The 18,762-nt window shown below is 48.4% G+C and overlaps 1 protein-coding gene across 1 annotated transcript in view; it reads right to left on the minus strand.

Annotated features, from left to right (window-relative positions):
- Positions 1 to 227: 227 nt before the first annotated feature.
- The window catches only part of TNIK (TRAF2 and NCK interacting kinase), a 181,950-nt gene continuing 163,415 nt past the window's right edge, over positions 228 to 18,762 (minus strand). Inside the window, exons 22-32 of the mRNA XM_010573088.1 lie at positions 16,786 to 16,912; positions 14,352 to 14,516; positions 10,707 to 10,821; positions 9,950 to 10,120; positions 9,511 to 9,654; positions 7,839 to 7,973; positions 7,476 to 7,576; positions 5,817 to 5,966; positions 4,396 to 4,555; positions 3,647 to 3,786; positions 228 to 1,793 (exon numbers count right to left, since the gene is read on the minus strand). Coding sequence (XP_010571390.1) covers positions 1,710 to 1,793; positions 3,647 to 3,786; positions 4,396 to 4,555; positions 5,817 to 5,966; positions 7,476 to 7,576; positions 7,839 to 7,973; positions 9,511 to 9,654; positions 9,950 to 10,120; positions 10,707 to 10,821; positions 14,352 to 14,516; positions 16,786 to 16,912 — 1,492 coding nt within the window. The 3' untranslated portion in view covers positions 228 to 1,709. The remainder of the gene's footprint in view (positions 1,794 to 3,646; positions 3,787 to 4,395; positions 4,556 to 5,816; positions 5,967 to 7,475; positions 7,577 to 7,838; positions 7,974 to 9,510; positions 9,655 to 9,949; positions 10,121 to 10,706; positions 10,822 to 14,351; positions 14,517 to 16,785; positions 16,913 to 18,762) is intronic.

An 18,762-nucleotide genomic window follows, 5' to 3' on the forward strand; every position in this document is an offset into this window, starting at 1 on the left:
GGCGCTGGGCAGGCTGCACCGGGTGCCGGGCGGGTGAAGGTCCCCACAAACCGCTTTTTGCCCGTGCTCCTCTGGACGCCGTGCCCTGCTGGGATTCCCACCGCGGCAATCCCTGCCGGTACCGAACCGAGACGCTCTGCCCGCCCGGGTACCGCAGGGCCTGTCCCGTCCCCGCCGCCCGCATCGCTTCTTACCCTCGATAAAGATTCCAGTTTGACCAAGTCCTGTGATTTAATCATTTTTTAATAAAGCCATCGTTACTGAGTACACCAAGATTGCCAGTTAAGCTCTCTATATGTCGCTGGAGGTAACAGAGCTGTGATCGACAGCGGAACGGAAAAAAAAAAAAAAAAAAAAAAAAAAAAAAAAAACCAAACCAAAAAACGAACCCCAACCGAAACGAGGTAGGTTAAAACCAGCAACACAGACCTTGTTATGCGACACCCCAACACCACAGGCGGCCATGCTTGCAGCTACTGAGAAAGAAAACCCCAGATACGCACCGAAAATGGAAATCAACTGAGCAGAGTTTATAAGGACACGATTCAACCTGAACTAAACACACACACACGGTTCGGCACAGATGTTCTCTTTCACTGTATGTTGGGTAATTCCTAGGGAGCGGAGGGGGCGGAAAACGAGAAGAGATTCAGACCCTCAGCCGAAGAAACCACACATATATATATTTTTTTTTAAGCTCTTTACAAGCCCAATCCAACAACGCGGGGGACGGGCAGCTCGTTTCACGGTCCCCGTCCCCGCACCGGTTGCCTCCGCACACCGGCGCCCGGCTCCGGGTTCGGGGGGGGGGGGGGGACGGGGGCCCAACACCCCCCCCGGCGTCGGCATCGGGGTCCGGCACCGGCGGCATCCTGAAAACCACCGTCCGCCTCGGGGCCGAGCGCGGGGCTCCTCCGACCGCTCCGCCGTCCTCTCCTCCTCCGATCCCCCCGTCCCAGCGCCCGCGGCCAAACCCCGGGGCAGGCGGGCACCTCCGGAGCAACAACAAATGGCACCTCTGTCCCTATCAAGACACACCATTATGTGAAGATCCATATAGAAATATGGATTGACAGACTTGACAAAAATGGTAGCTGATTTTTATTAGTCTAAGGCTAGTAGTTTAGCCATTTAAAATCCATTTCCCAAAAGAGGGGAAAAAAACCTATTATTTTTTCTCTTCTTTAAAAATCCGTTAAGCCGTTGCTGCCAAAAGCAACATGTAAATGTTGGTGAAGGCAAAAGATTTCTAAAATTACCCAGCTATATGGTTATGGCCTTCATCACAAAGATAAAAGGTACATTTATTGTGCTGTCTCTCACCAGATTTAATTGGTAACTTTACAACATACTATATATTTGATGCTAGCAGGCAGACAGAATTAAAAACAGACTTTTTGACACTGTTTCTTTCCCCGTTCTTACAAAGTAGGGGAGAAAGAAAAAGTAAAATTAAAAAAAAATAAAATAAAATAAAGGAAAACTCATAAACCACTATAACACAGCGTAATCAGGAGACCTCGGGGGGTCCAAGCGCGAAAGTCCATCCCTGCCCGCAGCCCCCGCCCCGGGGCTGACGGTGCCGGGGGAGCGTGGGGAGCGGTGTTCCTCGGCACCCTCCACATCTGCCTCTACAGTGTTAGTCCACGTGTTTAATGTCCTTTAAATTAGAAATAATGCCATGGCGGTGAGTGCCAAGTGCTCCTCTGTTACCAGTTCATCATGGAGTTTCTGTTGAGAGTCATGAAAAACACTTGGCTGCTTCCTCCGGATCTCACCGATGCAAAAAATACCTGTTTGGAAGCAAAAAAATACCTTCTTAATTATTTTTATTATTGCAAGAAAAAGCCTGTTAATTGTCTCGAGGAGCAAGGAAAGCAGGAGCTGCCCCACACCCTGTGGTTTCCCCTGCCTAAACCTCCCTCCCTGCTCCTTTTCTCCAGTTGACAGCAGAAATTTTACATGGATCCATTGCCTGGTTCTCAGTTTTCCACGGAGCTACGGGGCCGGAGCCAACCCACGCCAGGCTCCGATCAAATTGAACCACTTATTAGTAAACACAGTAATAAAACCTCCCTCGCTGCCACTACCAAAGAGAGCAAGGTTTGGAACACCTTAAAAATACCAAGTTTATCACATTTCACTGCCACGGCATCATTTATTATGCAACATTAATACGATTGCTGTCAGTGGTTTGGATCTTGCAAAACGTTAACCATTTCAGTCAACATCTGCCTCGGTTTGAAATGGTTTTCTCCAGAAAAGTTAGTTCTGGTATTTCAGCTGTTCCTGAAAGTAAAGCTCGGGAAAACTACTTTCCTTCAATATGCTCAAAGCACAGAAACCTATCAGGAATATGAAGAATATGATTTTTGGTTCTTCTGGCAGGATCCACCAGCATTTGACCCCAACGGAAGTCTTAAAAAATAAGTTATAATTTGCAAGTGTTGAAGAGGACAATCTGAAGCCTCTGTCCTTTTTAAAACCAAAAATTATTCAAACTTCACATGACTTTCATCGTTAACCATTTCTCCAGAAAGAGAAACATCTGGTTTTAGGATTTCAAACCCACCAACGACCAGTTGGTTCCAGTATTTCAGAAAGATTTAGGTGGGTTTTTTTCCAGTTTTCTTAGAAAAGGCAAAAAAATATCAATAGGAGCAAACCAGAAAAAGAACTCATTAAAAACCAGTATAAAACCTGCAGTCAAGTACTCAAAAGTTAGGAAAAAAGCAAACTGGGGGTATTTGGGCAACTTAAATTCAGCTTCATGGGCAGCATCCCATGGTATGAGCTCCAGCCTAACTCTATGCAACAGGTGGGGTAATGCTTGACTAATGAGCAGCTGGTCAATAAACTGATGGTGCCCTCAAACCTTATTTATTGGATGTTATTAAACCCTGCTCTGGGGACAGAGCAATCACTTTCTTCACCTGTTTTGTGATCATGATCATTATGAAAGAACTCCCTGCTGCATGGTCCTGATTTATCTCAGTGAAGCCTTGTGAGATGAGGAAATACCAATAGCAGAAACAGATCTCGCCATTCAACCATCTCTTCCATGCGAATATTCCTTTTTCCTCCAGCAATTTCTCCTTCCCTCATTCCCTGCACCCCCTACCCTTCAGCAACACCCGCAGCGGGGGTCATCTACGTGACAACCGCATTCCCCAAGCAACTCTGGTGACCCTCTAGAGCGGTATTTATCAGTGCTGTCCACAGAAAAAGATGGGGCTCCATGGAGATAATAGTGTAAGATGCATCAAAATGCATCTAGAAATGCATCAAAATGTTTCTGCACCGGAGCAAAAATCAGGGTCACTTACATATCCTTACCACTACCATTTCTCAGCTTTTGCAGAGGTCACTTGGCAGCCCCAATAGTTAACGTTCAGATGCAAGACTTGGGTGAAAGTCAAGCCAAGTCAACACAGATGGCAGCTAGAGGTGGAAGAGATCTTGCAGACCTTCCCACCACAGGCTGAGGTCTGCATCCGCTGGAGAGAATTAATTGGGAGCGGATTTATGGGCACCGCTTATCAAATAGGACCTTCAGATTAATTACTAACCCCAAGATAAACCAGATTTAAAGTCTAAAAGTAGCTTGTAGCTTAAAGCACAGACACAAGCTTTGAAGTGGACTTACCTTATCATTTCTTTCACATAGAAACTTTAACCTTTGAGCTCGCTTGTGCATAAATACTCCATCCAAATGTCCCGTCTCCACTGACCGAATTTCAATAGCTTTCTCTCCCCAGCCCATTATTTGATTGGAATGAATGTAGGCTGTCAAAAGGAAGCATTTGGTAGGTGTTACAACGTGTGTTGAGCTAAATATTATGCAACGGGCAGAAAAGCTCTCATCGGCTGTTACTCAAAGCTGATGAAGGTCAATGGCAGAGCTCTGACTGCTGGAGGCACAGGCAGTCAGGCGTGTGCCCGTGGGGATAGTATCTTTACGGAGCACTTTTCATCCAGAAATAGCTGAGTAATTTAAACAGAAGAAGTATCACTTCTTCCGATTTCTGCGGGTGAGGAGCTGGGCAGTTGCCTCCATGGGTCATGGAGCTGAGCAACAGCAGAGCCAGAAGAGCAACAACCCAAGGGCTCCCAGCTCTGCGCCCAGCCCCTCTTCCAGGCAACACAGCATCCCACCAGTGCAACGGCTTATATTAGCTTATACTTAAGATAAACCAGAGCTCAAATCTTCAAGAAGTCACTTGCTTTTATTACGGAGGACCAAACTGTAGAAATTTAGCAACTGCATCTCTTATCTGGCTGAAAGAAATCTGCTTTCATAAACAAAAGCCCAGATGACTCCATCTCAGCATTCTCGACTCCTCATCTTACTTGTCACTTGTCTTTTAAGCAAGTGAAGAGGAATGGTTGACCTACCCACAGAAGTAGGCATTTCTCCCCACTGGAGCACCACATCTTTAGTTATCCGTCCATAGGTGTTCACATATACGCCTTCATCCTCATAGCACACAAGCATCTCCATCCCGTCTGTTTTAGGCAGGATGACAATGGCGTGAGGAGTAATATTGCCCTGAATCTGCAGTTAAAATAAACCCTAGAAGTCAGAATTACATTGAATGGAGGAAAGGGTAGGGGGAAAGGAGCAGAGCCTTAGGAAAACAAAACCCCAAACCAACCCGAGAACAAAACCCTCCCCCCATTCACCAAACAGGCATTGGCTTTCAGAGATAAGCTTGAAGGGGAATAAACTGTCATGTTTACCCTACCATCAAAGCTGTCTGATACGTCAAGGATAAACAGGTTCAGCAATTATAGAGAGATCACAACATATACGCCCCCAAGACTGATGGCTGACACTCGGCTGTAACACAAATAAGCAGCTGCTGACTTGATGAATCCATCTCCTATTCAAATTAAGGCAAATAAACCCAGAATTTTACAGGTAGCCCTAGGGAGGAAATATTCCCATTTTTTAGCAATCAGTCTCTAGCTCCAAGGGCAGCTACAGCGACTTTCCACCCATGTCTGCCCTTCCATAGCTAAGACAACACAAAACCAGCCCAAACTGCCCCCATATTTCTCCCTATGCTTCTTTCCAGCTTTCGCAGAGGAGGCTCTGCTGGTCGGATCAGATTCAGCAGTTCCTGGATTTGATCAGTGACACAGTTTCTCCTAGACCAGTCTCTCATACTGCTTGGGCCAACAGCACGGACAGAGCTTAAATGAGCCAACAAGAAAATCCTCATCTACAGTATTTTTTGTAGCACTTGAAAAAGCTGATGGACCTGGGAGAGGTCCTGTGGTGAGTCCAGGCTGGCAGGGGGTTTGGGAGTTTTGAACAGCAGGATTCCTGAGATTTGGGCTACCCTAGTCCTGCAATCTTCACCGGGGCAAACGGTGCTGCCCCAGCAGGAACAAGCATTGGTAAGCACATCTGGGACACCATGCAATGGGACGGGGCACTGGGCATCCAGCTCTTGGTGGGTCTACATTTTCCAACAACCAAGAACCTGGTTTCATGGTATCTTGCCCTACAGAGACCTTCATCACTGCTCCATGCAATGTACAGACAGATTCTCCTTTCTGTGGGACACGGCGGCCTTAAGCCTGACTGCTTGGGCACAAGGACAGAAAAAGCCTCTGCGAATAATGAACATGGAGTATGTGATACCTCCGAGTCCTCTTTAAGCCAGTACCAATGAAGATGGCACCAAAGAATGTCATACCCATGGCAAGATGTCACCTGACTGGTCACCATTCCTGAGCCACCAGGAGCCTGCCCAAACCTTGCTGGTGACCTGCGTTAGTCATGCAGCAGCACTCCCCCGTGTACTCACGTGAGATGGTATATAGATATCATAAGAGTTCCCAGAATCTACATCAATCACATGGAAACCAGTGTGTGATCCAAAGATAACCTTGAGTCTCTGACCCTCTTCTACAGTCAGATCCACGAGCAACGGCTTGTGCTGGAGATCTGCAAAAGACTTTTATAATCCCTTCGGTGAGTATCACAGAAAACCAACAAATCCCCATAGCAGCAGCCCGATACGGTTTTGAAATCGTATTTGTTTGACTGTGTTTCCTACTAAATATGTGGTTAGTTATATTCCCGTCCCTCTGTTCCTATGTCAGATGCCTCAGAGGGTATTACCCACTCGCTCCAGCCATCCCAGCAGATAAGCGCTCACCCTTGCCAAGCACAGCTCTTTTCCCCCAGGAGCCTGAGGCCAGCCCGAGGATTGGGTCTCTAAAGGAAGGCAACAGCTCAATTTTACACGAGTGTGCATACAGCCAGCACATGGGGACCCTTGATGCCAGTGCTGCTCTGGGCAACAAGAGCAAAGTCTGCAGAGAGCTGTGACCACCCACCTCCACTCTCGGCAGGGATCACAGCTCCTGTTTGGGCGGCTGAAATGAGTCAGATTAGCAAAGACCTACTTTTCTCTGTTCAATCTAATCTGCTGGATGCAGGCTGGGACCAGCTCCCTGGCATGGACCGATCCAGGACAGAGTATCTCTCCATGGCTTAGGTCCTCAGCAGGAGGGTGAAACACCCACAGGGAGAGAAAAGGACTCCTGGCTCTCTGTGCGAGGACCACTCTGACTCCTGGCAGGGAAAATCTGTGGGTGGTATTTCCCACTCTGCCAACAGATCCCTGCCTACAAGGCAAGGAAAGGATGCTCAGCCCCCCCAAGCTGGAGAAGGAGCACCGGGAGCACCAACCAGCATCCTCACCAGTGCCCGCAGAGGCTGGATCCCAGGCCATTTTAATGCTGCTGAGCTCTCCATGTCACTGAGCCCGTTTATTCTGGCTTTTGTTCAGAAAAAGCAAATGTGACCTAATACTGAATAAGCCCATTTGTGCTGGAAGGATGCAAAATGAGATTACTCAGCATGAACGTCTCCAGAAGACATTGGCCCTTGTGACTTGTCTCTGCACAGAGCTTCGGATGAAAAGTGCTTTAAAGGACTGAGTACAAAATACCCATTGGCAGGTTATAGAGGAGAAAGGTCTCACTGAAGGAAACTGAGGTAGATGAAAAGGGAGAGAAAAAGAAAGAGTGGGTCATTCTCCTGGACTTTCTGCCTTGAAACAGAATCCACACTGCAGAAGGGGAGAGGACCTTGCAAAATCAAAATGGAAAATAATGCCAACCCGTTTTCATGTTTTATGTGAAGAATTAGTCACAGGTTAAAAAAACAGAAAATCAAACCCAAAACCCACCAAAAACCCCAACTCAATTTTACTCATGGGCGTTTGGTCAGCCTTCTACAAACTTCCCAAGTAAAGCCTGCCAGCATAAGCTAGTATTAACACTTAACTGTTAGCCTGTATCCCATCTCTTCAGCCAGAATGTATCCCTTCTCCCATGCCTGCCAAGCATCCCAAGGAGCTCAGCTACATAAGCAAGACAATTTTCTGCTCTGCATAGTACAGAAATCTTGTGTATTTACAATTACAGAGTGTATTTTGGTTAAAAGATAAACATACCTTAAATGCCATAAACTTGTGATATGGTTTAGGAGCCCAAGCGTAGATCTCTACAGCATTCTTTAAGGCAATCACCAAAAACTTGATTCTTTCATACTTCACTAAAATGAAAATAAAACCTGTTTTAAAAACATTCACTTTCTTTCCAACAAGACTGAACAACTCATCTCCAGGAACAGCTTCTGAGGCTGTCTCTCTGTTGGTTCCCATTTGGTAAAGTGTCCACCTAATACATACAGATGAATTCCAAATTTATTTTTGGCTACGGTCTAGCCATACTTTTAAGAGAAATTGTCAGGTCAGATCTAAGACTAGAGAACAGACATGTCTTCAGACTTTTTTTTTTCCAGAGAGGCCACCCACCGACTTTGTAGTGGATGCATCCCTCCAGGTCTCCGACTGTGATCCAGCCCTGCTTCTTCTCTACTTCAGGGTCATTGTGTAAAATCCTGTTTCTCAGCCAGGAGAGATAGTACACGCGCAGCTTGTTCTTCTTTCCTGTTGGCAAAGGAAACTTCCCTGTCAGAGCAGAGCACGTGTGCATGGGAAATCTTGATTTCAGTGCTTATTTCCACTCACAAGATGATAAAATTAAAGTTAGCTTCTCAATGAAGTTGAAAATAGTAATTTAGTTGTTGTATTGGGTTTTTTTCTTGGGAAAAAAAACTATGAAAAGCAGAGCCCAGACCTCTGTCTCCCAGACTGCAGGCAGATACTGGAAGAGCCGGGCTCTTGCTTCCCACAGGCTGGAAATGTTCCTTTTCCTATAAATCAGTGTTCATGGAGAGACAGTCGGGCACAGCAGAGCCGTGACCCCAAGCTCTCTTACAGCTCAGGGCTTACCCAACCTGGTTTCTTTCCTCTCTTCTCCTTCATACAACATTAATTCCACCTTGGAGCTGAGACACGAGCTCGGTCTGTGACAGGCACCGCTATTTGCCGACAAGCCCGGTGCTGGGCTCTGCAATGCTGAGGGTCTGCCAAATTTCTGCACGCCTGTCTGCTCTTGGATGGCTGTGATCTGGCTACAAACCTCCCTGCTGCTGCAAAGCCACCACTACAGGGAGAGGACACAGCTTGACTCGAGTCCGGTGGGAGAGGAGCCAAGCCATAAACCAGGGGCTCTGCCTGCCCATGGGTTTCCACAGGTCCCTGGGGCTCGTTCTCAGCTCCGTCTTGGGGGCCGGTGCTCTGAGTGCTAGCCCCCCATTCATCTTCCAGCTGTACTAAACCCCTTATTCCTACAGCTGTATCCCCAAAACCCCAGGGGAGCTGCAGACCAAGGTAAATGATGGAGCAGAGGTTTTGAAGAGCTCTATCTGAATGGAATGGGAATTTGTGGGCGAATGCAGAATGAGCCCAGAGGGGTGTTGAACAACATGAAAGTAAACAGAAGGATGATATCAAGCAATTTTCCTAACGAGCATTTCTCTTGCTGTCCTCTGTGAGCTTTGCAGGGCAGGTATTGGCAGGAGGAGGTTCTGCCTTGGCTCTGCCACCCATCTGCTTCACGGGGCTGCTTTGCAGGGGGGATGCTGGGTGCTCTCCTGGGAGACTGGACTACAGAGTTTTTGCTTTTTTTTTGCCAGAAATCACCCCAGGAGCCTGATTTCAGAGCTGTGGAGCTCCCAGCTGAACCCAGGGACAGTGACAAGCCTGTGGCCCTCATGATGCTCGGGGCACCCTGAGCACACCATGGTCTGAGCTGGAGACCTGAAGCCACGGTTCATGGCTCCCTTGGCTAGAGCCAAAGAGACCCAAAAGCAGAACTCGCTGCCCCCTCAGGCCATGACTACCTGCCTTGCTGGGGAATCTGCCTGTATCCTGCACCTTCCCTTCCCTGCTAAACTAAAGATGAAGCGGAGCTCTTGGAGACATTCTTGCAGAGCTGATGCCTTCGATTCTGGAATAAACCACCTCCCGCTCCCCTGGGAGCTTCCCTCTGACACCGGTGGGCAGGTTTTGTCCGAGCTGGAACTGCTCGGGGCGTACGACCGAGAAGGTGAACACTGGGGCGAGAGCACAAGAGGCGTACCTGATATTGTCACGAGGACATTAAGGCCCTCGAGTACGTCCATCTGTTGAAATCGCCGTCTGTTGATGAGGTTGTAGACCTTCCCTTGCCCGCTTCGATCCAGCAGCATCAGACCATTTTCTGTGCCCACCAGCAGATTGACACCTGAAGAGGAGAGGGCAATGGGCACCAGGAGCCACGGCTGCTCCCGGGGACGACAGCCTGAGCTCGTCTCTGCCACCACCGCGATAGTGACCGATCCCAGCTAAGGCTGTGATCTTCCTACAAACGCCAAGGGTCACTCGTACAGCGCAGGGACTTGGGGACATTAGCCTTGCCCGGGACGGAGAAGGGGACAACCAGAGGCAGGGGCTCGGTTCTGCGATGACACGTTTGCGTTTCATCCCCAGCCGCACACTCCGGGGAGCTTTGCTGAGGGCACGGCGTGCTCAGGGCTTACCCCATAAAGCAGCACAGAGTATCTCCGAGTTGAAGCGCTTCTTGTATTTCCGTATCTCCGGGGTGTCGCTGTGGGGACGGATGTTGGTGGGGTTGACGTTCACCACCGAGATCTTCCGGGCTTCGTTCAGCTTGGCCTGCTCCTGTCTGAGCAGCTCACTGGTGAACAGGGCTTGCAAGGAAACACAAGACACGGAGGTGTGATGGATTAACTCTTCTGGCACCTCTTTTTTGGGACAGGAAGACGATACGTGGTTTATTTCCTGATGGGGGAGTCATCACAATGTTACAAGCTACTAGTCTGGAGAGGGATCATCAGGATTTTCTCATGGGTTGGAACCAACACCAAACCCATCAGCAGGTGATGTTCCCAGACCTCCAGCCCTGCCTACCAAGCTGGCCAGCACTATTCGCTGCCCGCCTGCCTGCATCCGACCATTTTCAATGACTTCAGAGCAACAGCCAGCTTGTTGGAGCAATTACCACCTCCCAGTTCTGCCAGGAACATTTCTTCCAGCTGCCCAGGCAGACGGGTGGGTGGATTTCTGCTGCTTCCCGTTTTCTCCCAGACCTTTCTGGTGACATTTCGTTAGTGGGACAGAAGACGTTGGATGGAAACGGGAGAGCACAAGGATGCAGACATGAGCTATGTTTGGACAAGAGTAAGTGAAATGTGAAAGAGGTTCAGTGGCATTATTCAGGCTCCATGACCTGGTTTCCACGAGGCCCTCCCCTCTCAAACTGGCCACATTGCCTACCAGTAGCAGACGACTCTTCATCCTCATCTTCATCTTCATCAGTAGGCGAGGTCTGATACACTCTGGTGTCCACAAAGGGAGTGAAAGAGGCTTTGGTGCTACTTCCCATACCATACTGGAAAACAAACAGCAAAGAGAGAGCTCAGAGCACAGAAATAACAATAATTCTGTGTACGTGTGTGTATGTGAGACTTTCTAATCAGCAGATGCAGTGCCTGCCCCTGCGGTGCCCTTTTCGAGCCTTATATGAACATCTGCTTCTCCTCCCACATAACTAATCAGGAAAAACATTAAATTGGATTTGTGAGTGTCCATGAGCAACAGAAAACGAGAGGAGCAGGACCCGCTCTGCTCTCTTCTCTCAGGCAGAAGCACAGCACAGCCATGAGACCAGTTAGCGGAGAAGCCGCAGGGCCAGAGGCAAAAGTTGATGCAGGTAAAAACCAACTTGTCTGCATGTAACACACCTGCCTTTAAAAGCCCGCTCTGGGATGTCAGGGCAGCGAGGATTTGCTTTTTCCCCTCTCCCACCGTGCAGGCAAGGTTGGCAGGATGGTGCTGGGAGCCCCTGGAAAGCCCTGGCATGGGGCAAGCTGACACGGACCAGTGACCACCAGAGTAATTCAGAGAGCTGGAAAAGGTGGGACTGTTGCTTTCCTCGTGCCAAAGCCAAACGCTAACTAGCATGGTCTGGGCAAAGATTTTACTCCAACAGGTCATGGAAATCTATTTGAGGACCTGTAAAGCTTAGGCAGGAGAGCTCGTACAGCTGTAATACTGCTCTGCTTTTACTGCCTGTTATCTAGGGATTTGCTGGGCTAAGCCCAAAATATTGATCCCCCTGGAAAGTAGGAAAAGTCAGCTCTCTAGCAAAACACCTATTTTTCGTTCTGCTGGGCTGTTATTGCTGGTCCTCACACCTATAGCTGAGGCAGGACCCAGCAATGCCCCTCAGTTCGCCTGGCTGCTCCAGTTTTGGGAGGATCTGAAGTGCTGGAGGTGGAGAAAGCCTGGGGTAAGCAAGCTGTGCGGTGCTTTAGGGACAGCTTTTAAACAGGGGGTGTTTGAAAATGCATTGGACACTTGTCAGAAGACGGCATCCCTGACATTGCTCCATTCCCCTACAAAGTCTGGTCTTCAGCACATCTCATGCGGACAACACGTACGGTCGCTTGCAATTTCAATGAAGTGTTTTAAATTGTCTACAGCATTTCAGGTGAGACTGCAGAAAGGGCCATTTCTAAGCTAACAAAACTTAACCTGAAGGTATCGCAGGAAATGTCAGAGCCAAGACTCTGCCAAGGGAATTTGGGGAGGAACAAACTGCAACATCACATTGCTTTCTTTTTAAAGCCATTGCTTAGTTAAGGCAGAAAACGAGGCTAAGACCTTCTCCCAAGCAAAAGGAAATTCTTGCCTTGGGATTCAAAGCGGAGTAATTTTCCCCCCTTGTTCAGCAGCTTATTTTTCCTACTCCAGTATTTACCCAGGATACGCTTTATGTATGAGCTCCGTTGAGAGCTGCAACAGCAGCAAACCCCAAGTCACTCTGCAGCAGCACTACCGCTCGCATTTTTCTTCGTCAGGACATTCTCCCTCCCTGGAATAAATCTTCCTCAGCTTTCATGGCACCGAGTCACCAAAGCCCAGGCTATTCCCCATGCCCAACGCCACCGCCGCAGCCCCCGTGCCGAAACATGCCATGAGGACAAGCCCGTGCCGCTGGAAGCTGTACCAAAGCTGGGCTGGGCTCGTACGTGTCCTCCAGCGAGCCACAAAAAGATTTAGGGGCAAAAAACCATTGGGTATGAGACCCACCCTCGTGGCTTGGGGCACTCCAAGCATTTTGGGGCTGGCATCCACGGGTGAGCTGGCATCCATGCCCTGCGCCTGCCAAAAGCGCGCTGCGCATCCCGCTTCCCTCCTGTCTCCCTTCCCCTGACAGCCTGCCTGTTTCCATAGAAACGGGATGGATTTCCAAAAAGTACATGGTAACTGAGACCCATGGAAGGAGTTAACAGCCTGCGGCAGGGAAGGCTGCAGGAACAGACATCGCATTTACATACACAGTAGGGCCATATTTGTGTGCGCATGTAAGAGATCCTCGCTACTTTGTGCTTCCTTCATATCCAAGAAATACACAGTTTTTTCCCTGTGCTGGATGTGTTTTCCAGAAAACACCAACAATTCAAGGAGGAGAAAAATTCAGTATTTACAGGGATGCTTTCCAGCTGAGAGCCAGGTGCTTTCCGACAAATGAATTACGACGAAACCCCTCATCGCAATGCACCCAGCATTTCTTTTCTTTGCTCAGATCCAGCTATTCTCCCCAGAAGCTGGCATTTTAGTAACTTCCAAGTCTGTTATTTGAATATTAAGACCTCATCTTCCTCCAGGCCTTGTTCTACTGCCTATAAACCTCTGTGGGGGCTTAACAGAGACAGCACCAAGCTGCAGGATGAGGTCGTGCTTGCTTCCTTCTTTTTGCTCGCAGAACCATGAGTCACCTGGAAGCCTGCGAACTAAATCCCCAAGTTTCCACTTACACCCACTCCTGGCTCAGTCAGCCCTAAAAATGCAGTTTTAGAAATGGAAAAGATCTTCTTGGTTGGTATTCTATAAATGAATATATTTAAACCCAATCCTTGCCCATGTTTAAGCAGTCCCAGGATGACCGTGGAAGGTGTTACTTTCAAGATCATCTCTCTCATCACCGCTTTTAAAGGCAACGAGGAAATGGATAAAACCTTGAGGTCAAGTCATGCACCATCTGTTCTTATGTTTTATCAATGCTCAACTCCAAGCAATTTTTATTTTTATACTGCTAGTAAAAAGTACACCATAAAATGAGTACCTCATTTCTATGAAAGAGAATACGATGACAGAACTTTTGATGTACAACCAACAAAATGAAAAGAAAAAAATTAAATAAAATAGCTTATTTAGCACCAAATGGGTTGATTTCTCATGGGAAAAGAGAACTGTGCCTGGTTCCCACAGCTGGTGATGGTAAGCAGGACACATCGATTCCCTTGACTTATGTGGCACATCTTGTACTTCCTAGGACTTTTTACACCTTATACAACGTTAACGTTCAATCGCATCCCTGTAAAACAGCTACCGAGGAGAAATACTTTGCCATGACAGGGAAGATGCAATTTTAAAGGTGTGCAGGTTTTTTCTAGTCTGAAGAACTATCCAGAATTTTGCTGGCTTTGATTTTTGCTAACCTTTGGAGTCACATTAAGTATCAGAGATTGCACAGGTGGAAGCTGGGCCCAGTTGAAGTTAATGGCATCACTGGCTCTCATAATTTTCTTGTATTTCCAAGTGTCAAAAAAAAGGGGCTTTCACATCTGTTGGCAGCGTTCAAGCCATCACCACCAAAACTCCAGCTGGTGGGCTTGAGGTAAGACCTAACAGACATTTCTACCATCAGCCATAGACCCATATAGCAAAAACCCATCAGATGCCCTTGTATTTCCACTACGCTCACCCGCGTGGACCAGAAACAGAGAGAGAGAGAGAGAGAGAAAAGAGCCAAGAAAGCCAGGGAGGAAAGCAGGAAAGCCCCTTTACGAGGCAGAGATGTTAATACTTGTTTAAAGCGATGCAAAGGAGAAAGAGGAGCCCCCCACCACCTACTTCAGGCACCGAGTCCATGTCCTGCGCATGCGTGGAGACTCGCCCCAGGGCCTCGGTCGGCGTGCCCGCCGGCGAGTGGCTTTGCTGCACCAGGTCAGGGAGATTGATGTGACCTGCAAAGCCATTGCTGGCTGCGTGGCCAGAACGCTTTTTTTCACCAGAGGTCTGCAGAGACACAAGGCATGAGGAAGAAAGAGAAGGGGGGAAAAAAAAAAAAAAAAGAGAAAAAAACCAAACAAAACCAAGTCGTTGGCAGTCCCCCAGTTCCCAGAGCAAGCGCAGGAGAAGGACCCTCTCTGTTTCCATCCCCATGCAATCTGGCAAGCAGCAAACCAACCCCACACCCCAGGAGAAACGAAGACAGGATTAATCACAAAGTCAATACAGAGTAATTAGCCACGTTACAGCAAGAGAAGCCTGATCACCGTCATTTTGAGACGAGGAACGTAGGGCAGATTCTGCTCTTGCCACCATGGGTGCAAACCCCATGGCCAGCTCTCTTCCCACAAAGCCACCGGTGACAGCAGAATCTGACCCCTCGATCAGCGTTAGCCTTAACGGCTTTGCACAGCTACGGCAGTGAGTAGCCTGACTGCAAATGCCAACACAGCCCCCGTTGCATGTTTCTGTAACCCAAAACAGCAGTGAACAGCGGCAGCGTTGGCAGAACATCGGCAGAACGACTGGCATCTCGCTCTGCATGCAAGGATCCCGGGACTCGCCCGGGGTTCCCCTTCCTCTCCATCCCCACCTCGTGCATGGCAGGTGCGGGGAAGTTTCTTCCTTCCCTGCTTATTGTTTTGAGATATTTGCCATTTTGATGAATCCCACCTACCTGGAGCACATCAATGAGATCGTTACAGAGACTTGCCCGTTTATTTGGATTAGTGGAAAACTCCCTCTAAACAGGCTCGCCGAGTTTCTGACCAGTCCTGACAACATTTATCTTTTGATCGCTCGTTACCATCACCTTCAACCACTTTGCCATCGCACCAAAGAGTGAAAAGCCCTTTGCCCAAAGCCGAATGACCTCAGCGAGTCCGTCCTCTGATGGCTACGGCAGTGGTGGGGAGCAAACAGTAAGCACCCAGCATGAGGCTGCAGTTTGGGCTTCTTATCACGCCCCCTCCTCCCAAAGGGGTTTCCCAGCTGCCTGTCTTGCCTGTGGCTTTTAAACCCTTCTACGTCACTGGTTTTCTCATACGGCCTCGCTGCCATGGCACGTGTTTTACAGTTGTGATGCTTAACGCCAAGCTCCTTTCAGAAATTGCTGCCTCTTACAGCAGTGACCGTTCTCCTGCTCAACTGCATCACCCTCCCTGCCACAAGGATGCGCAGAGGGCTGCCCAGCCTGCGGCGATCCCTGCTCGGAACAGCCCCGTGCCAGTGAGGGATGAGGTGGGCTGTGCATTGCTGCCCGCCTCCAAAACTCATGGAGAAAGGCAGCCAACACGCTGTGACTTCTTCTGCTAACTCCTCCCTCTCTTTCAAAGTTGCATTCTTTTTTCCCCCCCCTCATACGTGAATATTTTATATAAAAGGCATTAAGAATTAAAATGCTGCTCACATCTAGTTTGCATTTGATCTAAACATTCTTCCTTTATGATTGCTGACTCCAAACTCCCCTTCCTTCTTCTCCTCTCCCATCCACCTCCTTTACGTGCTGGCAGGAGAGTGACTCCCCTGTTTTACTAACTGCCAGAGCCTTCTGCCCCCTCCCCAGGAGACCTGCTACCCGTCTGTGTTTCCAGCAGCATCGCCAGCACGTTCCAGCAACCAGGAAACCGAGAAACGCTGGGGGAGATCTTCCACAGCCAACCCAACGTGCCTCCTCTGCCTCACTCCTGCAGTACCATCCATCAGGATTGCTCCCACCGCAGCCTTACCTCCGCAATGCCAGAGCTGGGGGCTTGCATCCATGTGGGATGCCCAGTGCCCCCAGCAGCCGGCTTGCTGGGCGAGCGCAGGGTGGCTGGCTGGTGGGGATGGGGGCTTGGCCCTCCCCGAGCAGGACCAGCCCCTGGTAAAAGCCTCCAAATGCTCTATAAACACTGCACGCCTCTGACAGTTACACGGTGGCAAAGGTTGGGAAGAAGAGGGGAAACTTTGGGCCAGGTTCCAAGTGTATTAACTATATGCTGTAAATTGAAGATAACTTGATCGCCCGGAGCTGTTGTGGGATTACGGCAGAGTTATTTGTACGAGCATCCTCCCCACCGTGCCCTGGCATTACTCTTCACTGCTGTTTGTAGTTCTGAGAAACATTTGCACTTGACACATTTGCTCCGAGCGTAAATTGTATTAACGAGAGCGCTAACGAGCACAATTTACTCAGTCATTTTGTGTTCCGGACACACAGCACTGTTAGTTTTTGTGCTTACATGGGCAAAACCTCCTGAAGATGCTCCATGGAAATATTTGTTTTACAACTTACCTCCCTCACCATTAAAGTCCCTTCCCTTGAAATATTGCTAAACGTATCTGCATGGGAAGTCTCTAGCCCGTGGGTTGTCACCATTCCCAGGTTGTACGGCTCATTGCTTCCAGGAATTCCTGTTGGTCTGAGGACAGAATGGAAAAGCGTTAATGATGAATACTTCCTTTGCTAAACTAGATGAAAAATCCTCTAATACAGTATTATTTCAATCAGGGGAAGGCTTTGTATCTCACAGGAAGAAAAATTAGAAAATATATCCATTTAAATGTATGGGAAAATTACTAATGTCAGAAATACAGGACCAGGGTCAGGTTGATACACTACAGATACAGCACAGAGACCAAAGAGAAGGGCCTTTCTCATCCCAAGGTGCCGTGAGAGGAGCACTGATGAACAGGTAACAAGGAGTTGCAGTCCTGCTCTGCCTTATGTCATTTTTTCTACTTAAGAAAGTTTAAAAGAAATAATTCACTCCCTTTATTCCCCATCTCAACCCCTGAAAAGGGAACAGTGCATCAGAGCACCCGATGACAAAAGACAACAAGGGAGGGGATGGGATTTGGAGGAGGCGTGGGCAGGAGTACAAGTTGTGTCCTGTAGCTCTCTGCTGTTTTCCAGATGAAAATGTAGCCCTAACCCATGATTTCACCTTGAGTTTATTTCTGCGCTCCTATCTCAAGAGAGAGGCTGGAATTTATTCTCCAACGCATTAAATTTTAGGACTGCCTGCGAGTGGATATCGCAGGTGGTGAGCAGCCACCATTACTTTATTATTACATTCTTAGAAGACCAGCTGCTTAAATATAATTCAAACAAAACCAAAAGCAAATGACAAAGTGCCTCTGGATTACCCTGCCCTGCCTGTGTGCTGGAAAATGCCGATGGTGGTTATGAAGATGTTGCCGATGAGACCTGTTGCTTTGCATTTAAAAGCCATGCAGACCAGTTGCTTTCCATCAGTATGAAGTAATTCACTTTTTAACATGTCATCCCTGTGCACACCTACTTGTCAATGCCCAGAGGCTCACGAGAGAGCCTGGTAGCATGAAAAACCAACGCAAACCTGCATTAATCAAGGGGGTTACTGGTCTAATACGAGATGTGAGCCCCGGGGAGCCCAAGGTGGGACTGGCTCGATGATGGATCCTCGCCTGCATCAACGTTATGACTGGACAGGCATCACCAAAGCACTCCAAACAACAAGCGGTGTGCCATACTTCTGTGGCACCTTTCATGTGAGGAGCTCACACCTTCCTACCGTTAGCTTTTCAACTCCACCAAAGGATGAGAAAATAACACAATTATTCCAGTTTTAGAAATAAGAAAGCAGAGGCAAAGGAGGTTATGTTAACTTTGAAACCGTACAGTGAATGAATGACCGGCTGTGGTAGCCCTAAGGTCCCGAATTTCATTGGCGCGCAGTTTCCATGTCACCCTGCAAGAAATCCTTGGACACGGGCAAGAGCTGGCTTGCACAACTCGGAAGACAGGGAGCTGAAGGGAGTCACCCTAGTCTTCAGATGGAGGAAAAGGTATCTGCAGAGGTGGAAGGAGTAAACGGTCCCTCCTGTCCACTGGGACACAAAGCAATGGATGGGCTTATCCCGCAGCAGGAGAGACCTGGACCGAGCTGGAATGAAGAGCAGCCCAGTGCTCAAGGAGGATGCCCAGGGAAGTTTAAAAATGGGTTATATAAAGATCAGTTGGAAGGTGCAGGAGAAGAGGAGATGATCTGTCTCGGCCCCAGTTTTTAGTGAAAACCACTGAACATAAGAAAAGTAAAGCTCTGATACAAAAATGCCCAACTCCATCTAGTCTGAACGCGAGTTAAGGTTCCTTTTGTGAAATAAGGGTGTAAAGCCAAGCATCTGCTTTCTTTTTCCCCAGACACACAGCAGTGCGGCCATGCCTGCAGATACCCGCGAAGGCTTAGATACAGACAGAGCTCCTGCCATCTCACTGTGACACCAAGGG

Source organism: Haliaeetus leucocephalus, unplaced genomic scaffold (genome assembly GCF_000737465.1).
Source record: "Haliaeetus leucocephalus isolate CR32 unplaced genomic scaffold, Haliaeetus_leucocephalus-4.0 Scaffold362, whole genome shotgun sequence".
Taxonomy (NCBI): Eukaryota; Metazoa; Chordata; class Aves; order Accipitriformes; family Accipitridae; genus Haliaeetus; species Haliaeetus leucocephalus.